At 32.4% G+C, this 17,978-nt stretch overlaps 1 protein-coding gene across 1 annotated transcript; it reads left to right on the top strand.

The window, feature by feature from the left end:
* Positions 1-3,725: 3,725 nt before the first annotated feature.
* LOC128225183 (uncharacterized) lies at positions 3,726-6,450 on the top strand. The gene is made up of 2 exons (XM_052935238.1): positions 3,726-3,852; positions 6,126-6,450. Exons 1-2 carry the CDS (start codon positions 3,790-3,792, stop codon positions 6,405-6,407), a joined length of 345 nt encoding a protein of 114 aa, XP_052791198.1. The 5' UTR covers positions 3,726-3,789; the 3' UTR covers positions 6,408-6,450.
* The last annotated feature ends 11,528 nt before the right edge of the window (positions 6,451-17,978 follow it).

Genomic DNA, 17,978 nt, shown 5'->3' with positions numbered 1-17,978 from the left:
ACATACACAAATGCAACACCACTTAAAGGCTACATACGTGAATTGGCAAATTAATTAACCATACCACAAAGTTATTAAACAATTCGTTAGGTAAGTCCAATCTGAGAAATTATCAATTTGAAAAAGGGTAGTTGACATTACTTTAATACGTTTAGTTCAAGATCCGCTACTTCCTGTTATTTAAATGTTCACATTTAAATTCAAGCCACTAGGTATTTGCCCATTGTTGGTTCCTTACGAACTTCTGTCCATCGTAAAATCTAAAACATATATTTGGCTTGTTTATATGAACTAAATACGAGAAAAAGTTAGAATAAGTCAAAACATGTGACAGACTTGAAGTAATCTTTAATGACCATGGGGAAGTAGACAAAATAAAATATGTAAATTATAAATGATAGCTTGCCGCAATGTTTGATGCCTAAATTTTCGGGTCTTGTCCAGACGAGTGGTAATTTTATTGAATTCCATTGCTCAAATGTTTACTTGGAGACTTGTTAAATTCTTATAGTTTGGCAATTGCGACTAAGTATATGTTTGAATTTTGGCGATCTACAGAAAATAGAGTGTGCGTACCTGGGTAGGTCGAGGTAGCCCGCTCTATCTTCTGTAGATAACCAAATATTTAATCAAAATGTAGTTAGATAAACAATAAGATGCGGATATGTTAAATTCATATAAACATGTATTTTAATCATTTATAGGATGTGATGCACTAGATTCAATTCATTATACTCAACGATGTCAAGTTTATGTAAGTTTTGACAATTTTATTTTTTTCTTGCACTTGTATCATCATTTGTCTATTCCCTTAAATACTACTATTACTAAGCATTTTTACTAGTAAACTAATGCACAAAAAGAAATTTCGCAATGTACTAAATGTGGCTATAAAACGTCGAGTCTTTTAATGATAACATGCTGTTGAAGTCTATTATTTTACACAAAAAAATAACTGAGATACCGTAAGCTACCTCCTAAAAGCATGTGACAAGCATTCGGCTAGTACATTTTGTTTAAACTAGGGGCTTAGGTGGGCTTACCTTATGTTTGTGTTACAGTTTTTAAACAATATTACTCTTTTTGTAGGCAATTTGTATGATGAACTGAAATTATGAACACACACTTTATTTTTGATCCTAATACTAAGATTCCTAAGCCAGAATACTGCTGGTTAAGTTATGTCCTTAGAAATCGCAGTTTACCTAGTGGATTTATTTATGATACTACTTCTGATATATGATGAATAATGCATATGGAGATAAGGCGTGAAAAATGTTGTTTCCGCTTACCCGACCGATCCTATGTCTTGTGGTTTGGATTTTTTCATAATTTCTTAAAAAATGTGCATGTTTTGAATGACCATGTTAAAATCTGACTATATCAAATCTAAGAAAATCTACAATTGTAGTATACACTGACATAGGTCGGTTTGGTAAAGTATCCCGGTTCTTAAAAAAATAGATTTAAAAAAAGTGATGCCTACCTACCTTGCTTTTTTGAGATAATAATGGACACATAGAGATCTCTTATATTCATTAAAAACGTTATGCCTACCTACCTTCCCTATTTTATTTTGAGAAGTTAGTGCAAACAAAGAACTTTTTGGCCTAAAAGAATTATCCAAAATGTTTCATTTTTCGTCCTAGTCAAACAAAAAACAATCTCATTATCCACCACTGTTCTAGTTGGTTTCTTTTGGGAACATTTTTGGTAATAAATAGCCAGCTTTAAAGAGTGTGCATCATAAATTATGCACTACCATTAGCGAATAAATGTTTTATGAACAAACGCTTACAACAGTAGGAACACGTACTCGTATTACTATGGCAGGATAGTGGGTCGGTATCTTGAATAATCCTTTTGATTAAATACTACTATTTCAGTTGTTAGAAACTATTGTGTGTTTATTAGAAGTTTTGGCCAACAATTCTATTCTTTATAAAAGAGAAAGTATTGGTACTGCACAGTAAAAACCAACAAGGCAATAAAGAACAGAATAAACCAAACTCTTACCAACGCATCAATAGCTAGGCTCTTTAGCAACAAAAAAACATATAATAGGCAACAAATCAACAACGTTTGAACAAACAAGGCTCTTACAACAAACCATCGATATTGTAACTAACAAACAACCGTCAGTCCGCTGCAGCAAACAAAAAGAGTAACAAGGGTCTTAATAATGTTCAAGACAACACCAGCAGCCTGGCGGTAGCAACATAAATATTGTAAACAGTTATCTACAGAACAAACACACAGTCTGGTGCGTTGTAAAAGCCATCGTTCTCAACCTTCAAATCGTTATTGCTCTGTCAGTTTGATTGATACAGTTCTGATCTGCAGTATTTGTAACAAGATTTGAAACAGCTTTTCAGCAATACTAAAAAAAACACGCTTTAAGTTAACAACGATGTCGCAAATCACCTTGTTAACTTTAACAAAGTTCTGAACAATCGGCCTTATGTATGAAAGAATGACATTATTTTTTGGGACGTTATGTCATTTTAATCAACAGCCATGCATTTCTCCTATGGGAATTGTTGAACTCCATGACAACTGTCGGTAATATCTTAGATGATTACACAATAAAAAAACACACTAAGTTTTCCTTGTGTCCTGGTTAAGTCTATTTGCATATGAAAACGTCACTCATTTATAATATAAAACAGTATCCCATATCAATGTCCCATGCCATTTATGGCTCGAACGAACCTACCAGAAACCGTTTTCTTCTATACCGAAAAATTATTTTACAGTTTTAGATTTTAACAGATTAGGGTTTTATTCGCATGGGAGATATTTTAACTATCGTGTCAATTTGCCTACCACCTTCGCCGAATAGAATAAAAAGCAAGTGTTTGAAATCATTCCAAATCCAATTATTCGTCGCGTGCATTCTAATGTTGTTCATTCCAATTCAAATAAACCTAGTTTAAAATACATTTCAATATATCAACAAAGTATAAAAACTCCGAAAAAATGATCTAACGATAACGTCACATATATGTATATTAATGTAGACTTATTTTTCAAAGAACGTGTTTCATTAAAAGTGCAAACATCGCAAGGTAAGAAATCAAAGTGGTAATTAATCGGTAAATTTGATGAAGATACGGCGATATGCGTTCAAGTTTGATACAATAGTGCATTATACAATGAAAATTACAGGGACAAACACAGTAGTCACACTACAAAAAAAAACAACATTTGGAGGCACAAAGCAAGGGTCCAACACAGAACGAGAAACATACAAACACCACATACGATTCCACTTAATTAAATCCTTACCGTCGTCCGACAGGTACGTTAAACGAGGGTCACGTGTGTCAGTGCTATAAGGAACCAGCGTAGATTTACCGAGGCTCACATTATGTGTATGCACTATACCCTACATCATAACACAATACTTTATTAAACTAGGGGCCGACGCCCATGGAAAGTCCGATGGCTTCATAAAATAAAAGTACACGTTCCCTAGCTACCCGTCTTCATATTATATTCTTGTTTCAGTTTGCGTGCCAAATGAAACACTGGTTTAATTGAAAATTGGCCGTTGTTATGAAAACGTCTCTGAAAGAGACACTGTTGTCCTTCTAAAAAGCAGACAGGCTGTCTGTCTAGGCGTATGGTATAGAACATGTCCATGTATTAGTCTGAGAGATTTCTCCCATATAAAGCGCCAGTCGCTGTGGTAGATAGTTATTTGATTGCTCCTCGCTGGGTGTCGACAAGCTTCACCTATGCTTCTAATGTCGCTTTATTTGCCTAGAACTTTGGAAATTATTGAACATGTGGCTTGTTTATATGATGGCTGTGATTCTAGCGGGATTAACTTGCTTGGATGCTAGGAGGGTAAGAAAATATTCTGACTGACGCACTAGTGTAACTTCAAAATATCCATTAGATTTAAATTTTTCTGTCACTTTATATAAATCAATTTTCGTACACTGCATGAATATAAGTACGATACTGATCGAATTTAACAAAGGGTAATTATTAAATCAAATAATTATGCACTAACATATTACATATTGTAGCCTCAATCTTACAATAGAAATATATATTCAGTTTGTTCTGTTTATCTTTTTATTGTTTATTATTAGATGTGACGTTGCTTAATACGATTTTATTATATTTAAGCAATGTTCACCATCATTATGTCACATAAAATCTACACTGATATGTATCTCCATGACGATTCCAAGCCATAATTATGATGTCCCCTGTCTTAGCAACCCAGGCATTCTAATAACGCTTTATATGGAGTAAACATTATCTAGTAAAGAAATCATTATTTTTTCAGTGGTAAAAAATGGAAATCTTATTAAAGCAACTGTTTAATATTAATTGTATTTAACGAATCCGTATGAGTACGTTAAAAGCAAATTACGAAAAGAACTAATACTCTTAAATGTATATTCGGCAATTACTTCAGGATTTCAATTTAATTCTGAAACTACATTGACTTGTTTTAAAAGAAATAGCGTCAAGTTCGTGAATCTTTAATTTCCTTTCGAAAGGCCTTCGGACATAGGGAAAACTGTAAATGTAAACTGCCCGTTGATTGGAATTGTTACTTCAGTGGGTTATACATCTAAATCTGTTAATGTGTGGAACGTGAACGAAATGCTTATAAGAATCTCCATCAGAAGTGCAAATGTTTAACAATTTCTGTTTAAAACAGTTTCTTTTATTTGGTGTTTGATTTTTGATGACATAAATCAATTAAAAATACACTCAATAAAATGAAAGTCCTCGACTGTATCTCGTGTAAGCTTAAATAATCATCAAAATGTTCAATACATATCATTTTCTGCAATTAGGATGTTCAATTTAGAGGTCCTTGGATAGTTTAAATAACACATCAAGCTTCTGCAGTAAGTTGTCAAAAACAAGAACGGGTACAACACGATAAAATGGTATAACACGAAAATAAGTGGATTCATATACATCAAAATTACAGTCAATTTTAATCATAAAACCCAAACGAATATTTTTTTCTTTTTTTTTGTTTCATTTCAGAAAACTTTTTTTTTTCTGGTAAAAGAAGCTTCTTTTAAAACATCCTAACATCATGGAACATGTTTCAAAATAAAAGCCCAAAGAAAAGTCATAATCTGGAACAACTCTGAATTAAAATGTACTCAAGAAACTGTATATTATAAAAAAAAAACACGCACGAAAAGGGAATACTTCATTTCGAACATATCTTCGACTTTAGAATGCAATTCCTATTCCAAATGGTGACTATTTCAATTATCAACAACTAATTAATAATATACCGCAAAACATGAAAATAATATCTAAATATATCAGATATTACAGTGCCGACTGAACAAAACTCGATGTTGGAAAAAATAAGTTAAAAGGAAAGATTACACAGCTTCTGTATTATAACAAACATATTCAAACAATACGTTCGAACAAAAAAACCTGAACCAATATGGAGACACTCTTGAAACGAAACACGAAATTGAAACGAAATATTTACACTGCCATATATAGCAACACTCGACATGTGCAAACGAGCCTTCAAGTTTAAACGAATCAACTAAATCATACTCTCCAACAATACCAATTCAAAGGCAAATTTTCCGATTCTAGTTGATGCAACGTGTTCCAGTTACGAGAAAACAATAAAACACATGTTCTGGGATTGTTATATCATACAAGACCTTGGTAATAACCTGAAGTGTTTTCTCCAGACGAATAGTACCTATATATTCGAATCATATTGAACGTGAAATAGCTTTTATAGAAAATATAAACTTAATGTTATTGTTGCGTTTCGCCCTTAGCGTTTTTTAAGCAAAGGATATAATTAATATATATGACAAAAGTTCTATATGTTTAGCTGTATCAATTGTTTTGCATACATTTGAATATAAAAACATTATGCAAACATGTAGATATTTTCTATTTCAAATTTGACTATATGAAAAGTATCATACATCGTTAACTTTAGACTTTTTAAACATGAATTTTATGTTTTTCTTAGCTAATTCAAGTGTTGTTCTTTAAAAAAAAAATCACTTTCCTGTTGTTCAATGCACTGCTTGAAAAACAGGAAATTGAAAGTTTTGTCATTCATGCTTACTTGACAATCATTATCCATTTTGTTACAGTACCGCTTCTGCTCTGAGGGCTGTTGTCCGGAGGAATACTGTGCCTACAAGTTGATTTGCTACCCCAAAATCCATTGTTCATACGGATGCCCCGACGGTAGTTGTCAGCAGGAGATCTGTATGCCAGCTAAAAATTGCACATTGAACAGTGATTGCGGATTTGCACATGCGTGTACTTTTAACTATAATCTCGGATATAAATCCTGCCAGTACAATTTGGAAATTGGGAAAACACTTTGTGTAGATTCGCATGGAAATTCGCTACTTAGACCAGTAACTTGAAACATGCAATAGTTCCAGTTGTGAGTTTTGGGTCACTAAAATGTAACGCACGTGTACTTGTGAACGGATTCATATCAAATAAATTCTATGTCATTTTTCTATTCTTTTAAACTTTACCATGCTCAGGTTATTTTGCACTTGTTCCATCGCTTTTCCAAAACTACCATTCCTTATGTTTTGTTTCATGATTTCTTTCTATAATGGGTATTTTCATTATGTTTACTGTTTGGTGTGAAAGTTTCTTAATATGATAAATACATACGACTAATGTCACTAATGTGAAAACAATGCATTAATATCGTCATCAAAAATATACCGTACTTAACATCATCTTTATCTTTATTGTCCTCGAAAATATGTTTATTTCATGCTATGGGTTTAAAGCTAAAGCCAAATAAGCATATGTCAAGTATTTTCTATTTCGCTAAATTGAAAAAAAGAAGACTAAAAGTTTAAGATCTGTATATTGTTTGTGTCTGTGTTCGTAAGCATCGATCGCAAAGGCTCAATTAAACTAATATAAAACTTTAACACTACCTGAAATGCAGATACATTAACGTATTGCATCGGAGACATTATTTCCGATAATGGAAGTAACGGATACAATATTTTATAACAATGAAATATTCAGCAAATATTTTTGTAAACAACCGATATGAAAAGAACAGTTTGAAAGCAACATTAATTGCCTTATTATCATGTTATTAGAATTGAACTGAATTGAATTGAAATCTATGACCATAATATGTAATATATTTCTACACCTTGTTTTTGGACATTTGAGATATAAGTCTTTATCAGCAAACGGACCCGGACGAATGATACCATTAAGCTTAAACGAGATACAGTCGACGTCCGAGTATTTCATAGCTAGTGGTACCATTAAGCAAGAAGTTGTATTTTGGAGTTATATCTGGAGAAAACTTTAATCGGAATTTAATCTGGGTTGTTTATGAAGGTTTAACTGACTTCGATGTATTCAGAGTGATAAAATAGATGTTCATGTTTCCAGATAACCTCGCATACAAGCATTGGGTAAACATCTAGAGAGAATATTTTACAAATAACGAAATGTCGCATTTTGGGATACAAACTATATGTGATATTAGCTTTTAATTTAGTATAAATGCTGGGACATGAGTGAGGTTTGGTACTAATAAATGAACTTCAACCCTAGAAAATCCCGTTATACTGACCGTTCAATGACTTAAACCGCAATAGTTATTAATAATATTCATCATGATATGTTGATGCATTTGTGGTCTGTATGTGTTGTGCATGTGTCTCTTACTTGATCCTTAGCTGTTTGCCTTTAAACAAGCTACTTGTTCTAGTAGTTTCTATTGTGTTATAGTATAGTAGTACCAAACAGTCTGGAAATAGTTTGTATGTACTAACATTTAAAACTATGTATTTAAAATTCCAAAAAGCAATATTGGTTTGATTAAGATCGTTTTTTGTTGTTGTTGCTGTTGTTGTTGTTCAAGTATAGAGTACTTGCAACTATTGCTTCCATTAGGTTAAAAGCGTTATACTTCTAGGTTTTATTTACAATGGTTCCGACGAACAAATTAATATCATCTGACGTGGATAAATGCTTTCAATGATATTTGATGGCGTCTAGACAAGTGGTTATTTGATGGTTCCTTACTTTTCATCGTCAGCGTCTAACGTTCTTTCGACTGGGAGACCTATTGAATTAAGAGATTATTTATGGCCGATGTGGTTCCACTACTGTAACTTTTTAAGTTGAGAACGCGAAGTCAATTCTCGGTTTTAGTAAATGAATTTTTACGCTACAATCCACTAGTGTGCGATAGCATCAAAACATAATGGAGATCTAAACGACAGAACAACATCGAGTCTCGACGAAAAATTAAAACGTATTTCTACTCTAATGAGGAGACTTACACCGTTACAATAAAAAAAAGTTGATAAATCATAAGTAGATAATCGCAATGTTATTTGTTTTATTAATGTTGTGTTCTATCTTGTACACTGTGAATAAACTAATATAAATCTTTGGATCGATCTATAATAATTGCGTCGGCGTCTCAAAGTATGTCAACATTTCTGAACAATATGTTTTCAACATGTCTAAATGTATGACACATTCTAAATTAGTGACAATGAGGCTGTCTTTTTTGGAAGGCGACTCTGGCTGTCATCATTTTCGCAATTAATTCGAGTGTTCATATTTAATAACAATCGATTTAAGGGAGGTTTTTTTGTGATCATCGAGTATGTATGTTTACACAGGGGGTTGTCAACCGTTATTTCCTCAAAAACATTTTTTGGAACGACTTTGAAGGAGTGTTCAACCCACTATTTTTTTTATATAGCTGACATTGCTTTTTCATTTTGGAGTCATTTACGAACCAGTGTGTTCATTGATAAACAAAGTAGACTAACACGATGTGTACGTGAAATGACGTGCAAAAATGACACTTTCTCATTTCTCTCATGCGATGCCTAATTGCTGTGTCTGCTCTATCATGCAACATTTTAAAAGAGCTGCATTTATACCTGTTAGATTTTTACTATACTATGCAAGAGGTTGGAACAATTTGAAAAAAAATCTGGGGTCAATTCTCTTTACTTGTCAGTTTAAGATCATTCTGTTTTCTGGAATGTTATGTTAAAATAGGAAATATTGACGGTTAAACGGTAAACAGAAGACGGCAAGAAGGAATAGGCACTTCGTAAGCTGATGAGCGAAAATGATATAAAAATAAAGACATAAGATAATAGAAAATGTCAACGCTCTTAAAATCTTAAATAATTTAACTGGAGATAGAGCGCTTTTAAACCTCTAAAAAAATCTAGCATATTGTTAAAACCAATATTGCTACCATGAAATTCTGTGAGCGATCACACTTGAAGATCAGTCAATGTTGTGTTCAACGTTTCACCATGAGTGGATGGAAGAAGACCTATTTTTCCTGCTGCAAGAAAATGATTCCGTTTCTATATTAATTTTCTACGCAATTTAAGCTTCATACAAGACTTTATTAGAATCCCAGTGTTTCTAAGGGAAAGGTCAACATAATTATGCCTTTCCGATGACAACACTTGAGATATCATTTGGTAGGGAAATGAAGGCTGGGGAATTGAAAAATGTGTTAATAATTTGTGGGTCCAAAGTGTCTCATTTAGTACTTATTAGTATTATCACAATAAACTGAAAAAGGTCATGTTGCTAAGACTTTTACCTCGAAACCAAACTTAAAGCCTTACTTTGCAGTCCCATTTTCTCGCTAGTATAATCATGTCTCACCTTTTTCGAGAGAGAATGAGACATGTTGTTTTTGTAACTTTTTTATTATTGAATTTCTTATTCTTTTGGCAATACCTATTTTTTCCGGACAAGACCTCGGAAACATTTTGAAGGAATTCATTTAAACTTTTAACATTGTCAGATGGCAACTTGAAGTTGTGCATAACTAACTATTTTTTACTTTATGGCACTCTGTTCGAAAGTAAGCTCTCCTTGTTTGTAAAGCAAAATTTGTCAAACTCTGTCATTATTCAAAAACTATTCAAAGGAATCGGTTTAAAGTTGTTTTCTGCTTCAAGATAATAACTCCCTTTCTATGTTATTTTTCTTTGCACTATTGGCTTAATATGAAACGTTCTAAGAATGCCAGTGTTTCTACGGCAAAACACAACCTTTTAAATGAAAACACTTTAATAACTCCAAGGTTCCGATTGGTAGAGAAATGGAGACTGAGAAATTAAAAAACGTGTTAATAATTTTGAAATTTCTCATTTTCTTATTTTAAAGTATTACGAAATATTTTGAAAAAGATCATGTTTCAAAGAATTATCTCTCAAAGTTATGACCTGACTTTGAAGTTATAGTTCTCGCTAGTATAATTATGTTTCCCCTTTTCTGAACTAGAGACATGTTGTTTTTGTTATAGTAATTCTTATTCTTTTTCTTCAACCTATAATGTCTCCGATGCAAACCTCGGAAAGGTTTGGAGGAATTTATTTAAACTTTTATCAACGTGAAATTGTGCACAGCTAGGTAATTGTTACTTTAGAACAGTCTGTTCCAAAGTAAGCTCTCATTACTTATTGTTAATGGCAAACATTTTCACACTCCGTCATAACTCAAACTCTTTAAAAAATTTGTTTAAACTCTGAAGATATGTAACTAATATAAAAATGTGTTTCGCATAGCGCAATGATAAAATTTTGTTCACATAACTGCAGAGTTATCTCGCATTGTATAGAAATCAATTAAATTTTGTTCCTAATATAAAAGTCTTGTAACAATGTTATAAAGTCGTTAAGAAAAAAATGTCTAACGAAATATTCCATGACGCTCAAAAATAGTTGAACATTTACAGCAAAATTATGTTCAAAGATATTTGGTGTCAAATTAAATGGATAACGAAATGACTTAATTTTAACAAATCATTAAAACGATTTTTGTGACCATAGAATTTGAGCGATCACACTTAAAAATACATTAATACTTCATCAACATCACATCAATGCAATGAGTGCACTGAATGAAAAAAATCTGCTGCAAAATAAGAATTCCTTTTTTCCTGAGAAATCGAAAAACGTGTTCATATTTCTAGACTCAAAAAATATCTCATTTGGAATTAATTAATTTAAACAAAATCTTCTAATAAAGGTCAAGTTTTACGAATCTTCCCTCGAACCAAAGAATCAGCCTTACTTTTTTAGTTACCTTACCCGCTAGTATGATTATGTCTCCCCTTTTCTGCGAGAGGGGCATGTTGTTTTTGTGAGTATTTATAAAACGCTTTCTTCGTTTTCCTAACCTATTTTCCCCCGAGCAGACTTCTGAAACTATCTGAAGGAATTTATTGACATTTTTAACATAGATAGATGGCAACAACATGTCGTTTACAGCGAACTAATCATAACGGTAAGGTACTTAGTTCCAAAATAAGCTCTCATTGCTCATTTTTCAAATTGAAATTTGTCAAACTCAGGCACTTCTCAAAAACATTTTATTACAATACAATGCAACAATACAAACATATTTATTATATTCAGGTCATACATGACAACATGAGGTCAAATAAGATAATTTAACAGTGTCAATAAGAGCTTTATTATACTAATACGAAGAAATATGACCTTGTCTTAAGTGGCGGAAATAAAATGGTTGTGTATTTTTATAGTCATATATGTATTGAATATGTTTCTTATCATGGAAAAGAGGGGGATAGTAGTTTTAAATATCTTGACAGGATAAAATAGATATACAATGGAGTGCCAGATTACAAACACTGTGACTTGTACAAACATAACGTATAGTTAAGTTACAAACTTGTACAAACATAACGTATAAATAAGTTACAAACGGTATGAGTGAACTCAATATAATTGCTTTAATTAAACAAAATGAGAGGAATTTACACTGGTTGAATGACGTTACGTATGAAATGTTTCACAATAAAGCTACTTTTGTCATTAGTGTAACATTTGTGCGAGTTAACCGTTCCTTGTCTTTAAATGTATTTGTCCTATTGACATAACAGGTGGAAGGTTTCTTCTTCCCACACTTGAACAGGATGGACAAACTATTACGAAGTGGTATTTATCATCAAGGTCTGGGCTATAAATGTGACAGTATATTTATGCGTAGTCAAGATAATTATAGCTTCCTATTTCCATCGGGAATTTGTGGTTCGCCATACCGAATTGACTTAGATAGAGTTTTAAATTAGGTGAAAGATTTAAGATGTATATTTTCTAATTCGAGAGTGTCACTTAACAGTGAGTTATTCTTGTCTCTAGATAAGTTATTAATTACAGAGTGCGAATCTTGATTAAACTGGTCGGTTAGCACTTTAACACATTTGTGTAAATTGGGTTTTTATATTTGTATATGTGTTCTAACCATATATTGGACAACCCTGTTTTTTCTAAAATTGATTTTATGTGATCCGTCCTTTTAAAAATCTGGAATTATCACATTGCACAGACCTGTCGCAAATTTATGATAAATTTAGTTTGTTTACCTCGAAGAATGGATATCTAGAATTTTATTATTTTATACATTATGATAATTTCTAATTGATATCGTCCAGTTTCACCACACAGCATATAAGCATTTTTTCTAAGAAAACAAAGGTGAACTTGTTTAATACTGTTTTCGGTTTTCATAGCCACATTCCTCAGCCAAGCATATGAGTATTGGCAAGATTGTATGGTCATTTATTTGTAATTGTTAGTCTGTTGGTAAATCTAGATTGTAAACACGTTTATATAGTAAGTGTTTTGCATTATTGGCCTGTTTAACTAGATGTTTTTGCGTCAAGAAAACTTCCAGAGCTTGAAAAGAATACTTAGTATATTAAGTAACCGTTTCTATTATATTTTTTCCTATTTTGAAATAATAGCGAGTCGGCCTATTAGCGCCATAAACTACAACCTTTGTGTTATCGATATTGACCTTTTAATCAAATGCAATGCAATAATTATCAAAATCAACAATCATTTTTGGTAAATCAATTTAAGTTGCGCTTAGTAGCTGTAAAAGCAGCTTAAAATAGGGCGAGTACTTTTAGATAGCTGACCAAGTTTTGTTCGTTGCGTACACATATTTTGACTCCTGTATTGTTCAGTTTAAGAAGGAAGATGCCAAATCATCCAGAAAAATTGCGAACATTACCGGTGACAAATTGTCTCCTTGTCGTACCTCTTTTTTACAATTAATTAAACTCTTGGTGTCATTAATGCGGAGTTATCTCTCATTGTACTTTGTTTTTCTTAAAACAATGCTTGCCTGATGTATGACTCAGTAACATCCAGTAAGGAATTGAATGAAACTTAAAAAATGACAATGCAAAGTTGTCTACAGTGCAAATAAAATATTTCTATGTAACTTTGCCACAGAGCTATCTCCGCTTGTAATTTAAACTTCTTTAAACATAATTACAACGCATAACTTGGAAACTACTGGAATGAATATAATGATACATTGAACATTGATAGATAAAATATAAATGAATTTACGCGCAGCACAGGAATTTAAAAACTTGATCATTTTCTTACAAAAAAACTTAAATCCTTTAAACAAACCATGTTTGAGGAATATCTCGGACACCACTGCGTGGAATTGAATGCAAATATGCACAATTAATTATGTTTTTGTATATGACTAATCTACCACAGGTTAACTTCTATCTAGTACTGACCAAACAATTAGTTTATACCTAGTACCGTTCTAAGGGTAACATAATTGACTAGCATGTACTATTTGTTACAATTGCCACGAGTTAAATATATTCTATTCAACTTGAGCCTTCATCCCCCTAATGTAATGTGCGTAAATCAGGCGTGGGTTAAATAACTTTAAATATTTTTCCTATTCGTCGAATTGTAAATTCATCACTTTACAAAGATACTATGATAATACAATAGAAATTACAGGGACAATGCCGGAAGCCACCACTTTACCAAAGACTCTGTGTATAGGCACCAAACAAGTGAACCAAGGCGTATAAGCAACAAACTTTAAGACAGACCAGGCTTTCACCAACCTATCTTTATCAATAAATGCCTTGAAACAGTCAGCAACACAAGAGTTGACATATTTTTATTGGTACCAAAACTCACACTTATGCCAAGATTTATAATAAAATCGGTGCTGATGCTACATGAAGTTTCTTTCATAAATGCAGGTTTTCATTATTTCACAGATATTTTTTTAAGATGTCTCCACTGGTATTATATAAGGTCATACACCTTCCCTTTATCACTTTCAATATATTTCAGTTTATTAAAAGTTCATACACTACCAAAGTACATTCCAAATGAAGGCTGTCTACGAAGTGATCCTAAAATAAACGTATTGCGTGATAGCCTCATTAGCTCGGCTGATCTCATGCAATCAATATTAATGGTATCATCGCAAGCGGTTGGTTGCTGATAAAGACAATTATTGCAAATATAAAAAATGGAGACATTTGATATTTATTTCGGAAAAAAAAATAATTCAACTGGAGGGGTGAATTCGAAAAGGTTCTCAGTGACATTAAATAAAGAAGAAGATTAGAGACCTTTTCGCTTCCACCCCTCGAACTGTTAATCAACCTTTTGACTATGGGTTTGGTATTATGACGCGAACGAAGCTACGTTGTAAATTTATTGATACGCATTTCACAATCCCTTATTCTTATTATAACATTTTAACGAAACTGGTTACAAGACATGAACAACAAATGTCTCCGGATAAAAGATTGCCAAGCATTGCTTTTTGTTACGTGTAAAACATTCATTTTCGTCATTGATTAATAATTCAACAGGTGTTTGTGCGCATAACGTGATACTAAGCAACATTATTGCAGAAATCAGAGCTGTCTGTGTTACCAAACCTTACATGGTAATGCTAATCAACGCTTCTGAAATTAGAAGAAGAAAGAACATGTTTGGTTGAATTTTATATTTCAATATCCATGATAATAGAGCCGTAAAATGTTGTTATAATATGTCTTCAATTCATATCAGTTGTTCACATAGATATTTAATGAAGACTTCATTGTGCGAAGGAATGATATCATTACGTCTTTTATTAGAAAAACATTGGTCTAGTGTGTGCATGGCAAGTATTGTTCTGATGCTTTTAATGCAGCTTTATAAATCTTTGCTACCAAACAAAGACGTTCAATATACAGCTTCTTAAATGTTGCTCTTGATACTTTCAATTCATGGGATAATTAGTACAGGTAAACCAACTACCATAGTATTTCTTCTATTTTATACCTTAAAAGTATCTTTTAAATTAAAAAAAAAGAAGTTTTCTTTGCAATAGCATTTAAATTCGACGGTTCACTTTACCCTTTTCGTTCGCATAAAAGTGCGAAAGTAGATTTGCGCATGCGCACTAGGTTACTTTGTGAAACGGACTGACCCCCCCCCCAATATGTCTGTAATAAGGGCTTTGTTCTGGTTGCTATATTTTATTTTCTCATCATTAAGTATTCTAGGCGGATATATAAAAGGTATGAAATAAAGTGAAAACACTATATAAGTCGAAATAAATTATTCATAACCCTAAACCGGAAACCTGTGGTTTTTGTGAGGTAATAAAACAAACGCAAACAAAAACTGACCAGATAAAATCTGGTAGAATGAAAACCCATTTCACAAGTTTACACGCTGTATATTAGAGCGATCCCTCTAACCAGTCGTAACCATTGCACGTTTCAAATTACTGGTTTAAGTAAGGATTTCCCATGCGAATCCACACAAAGTGTTTTTCCAATTTCCAAATTGTACTGGCAGGATTCATATCCGAGATTATAGTTAAATGTGCACGAATGCGCCAAACCGCATTCACTGTCAAATGTGCAATTTTTAGCTGGCATACAGATCTCCTGCGGACAACTTCCGTCGGGACAACCAAATGTACAGCTGATTTATGGGTAGCAGATCAGCTTGTATGCACAGTTTTCCTCCGGACAACAGCCCTCCGAGCAATAGCGGTACTGTAACAAAATGGACAATAATTGTCATGTAATCATGATTGACAGAACAAAAAACAACAATACATGCAGCATAACGTTCAATTTCCTGTTGTTAAAGCAAAGCAGGTACATCTGGGGGGTAACATCGGAAAAACACGTCACCTCTAAGAATAAACAATTCAGATATGACCAACAAACTCAATGAGTAATAATGATAGTACAATTCGTGACAGATAATATACTGTTATTGATGTAAATAATAAACTCGCATAATACTTCATCAGTAAACGTTCATATAGATGATACACTGTATAATACAGCAACAGTCCAGTAGTAAACCTTATACATAAACACTGTTTAGAGGCAAGTTGTCATACACGAATTATTATGAAACCATAGCAGACTACTTTGAATCCAAGAATTATTTTGAAGTTGTATAAACAGAGCAAAATTTAGCTCTACTGAAAAGTGCGTCAATCAGAATACATTCTTACCCTCTTAAACTCCAAGCCAGATAAACCCGCTAGAACCACAGTCAGATATGCAATAATTTCCCTAGTTCTGTACAAATTAAAAGACATTAGAAGCAAATGCAAAGCTTGTCGACACCCAGCGTGGAGTAATCACTATACAATATACTATGACTGTACATTTCGTTTTCTAAACAAAGACAACAACAACAAAAGCAAAAACAAAATCAACCAAAAAAGTAATTCATGACAGGTGGAAAATAACAACAATAAAGCCTAAATTGGACAAGATTAGAATGCAGGCGAAGAAAAATATTACTTTATTTATTGTAATTCTCATTTATTGAATACTACAATGAAAACTACATTGTAGTCGAAAATTAAATAAATGAACTCTGTTTACAGGTACTAGGCAATGACCTAAACGACAATGCACATACACAAATAGAACACCACTAACAGGCTGCATACGAGTATTGGCAAACTACTTAACCATACCACAGAGTCATTAAACGGTTCGTTAGGTAAGTCCAATATGAGAAACTATCAATTTGAACAAAAAAGGTATTTCACATGACTTAAATACATTAAGTTAAAGATCAACTACTTCATTTCTTGTTATCTAAATGTTCACATTAAAATTTAAGCATCTTAGTATGTAATAATTGGTGTTTCCTTTCGAACTTCTGTCTAACATAAAATCTATAACATTAGATTTAGCTTATATATATGAGCTACATACGAGAAAAAGTTAGAATCAGTTAAAACATGTGACATACTTGAAGTGATCTTCATTGACCATAAGGGATTTATGCACAAAAAGAAATTGCGCAAAATACTAAACGTGGTTGAAAATACGTCGATTCTTATTATGATAACAAGCTGTTAAAGTCAATCATTTGACACAAAAATTTAACTGAGATACAGGAAGTTAACTCCTAAAAGTATGTTACAACCATTCAGCTAGTATATTTTGTTTAAAGTATGGCTTAGAAATCGCAGCTTAACTTATTGCTGTTTTACAATTGCTTGATATTTTGATATTTTAAACAATGATTACTCTACATGTGTATGGTAAAAAAACAGTCATAACTGAAATTTTGAGCAAATACTTTGTTTTTGATCCAAACACTTAAGATTTCTAAGCCATAATACTGTTGGTAAAGTTATGGCCTTAGAAATCGCAGCTTACCTAATAGAAAAGTAGATTTTGATACTATATTTGTTTCAGTTAGATTTCTTAAGTGTACATGTGCAAGAATTTATAATTGGTAATTACTAATTACGGAATTTACTGTATCTGGATATAGATACACGTACAGTGTAATACAAAAGAAATGCTTTCTGAAATTGTAGAAAAAAATTAATGAAAACATATTTACTTAATATATCATGATGAATAATGCATATGGAGGTAAGGCGTTAAAATGTTTGTTTTTACTTATCCGACCGATCGTATTTCTTCCTCCCGACTCTACACTTTTTATCGTGGTGTGTATTTTTTATCGTTATTTCCTAAAAGATATGCATATTTAGTGAACATGATAAAATATGACTATAGGCTACCTTTTTTGAGATGATAGTGGAAACAAAGACTTTTTTGGCCTAACATATTAATCCAAAATATTGCACTTATCGTCCTT

The sequence above is a fragment of the Mya arenaria genome, chromosome 2 (genome assembly GCF_026914265.1).
Source record: "Mya arenaria isolate MELC-2E11 chromosome 2, ASM2691426v1".
Taxonomy (NCBI): domain Eukaryota; kingdom Metazoa; phylum Mollusca; class Bivalvia; order Myida; family Myidae; genus Mya; species Mya arenaria.
This window is presented reverse-complemented; position numbering and strand designations above follow the sequence as displayed.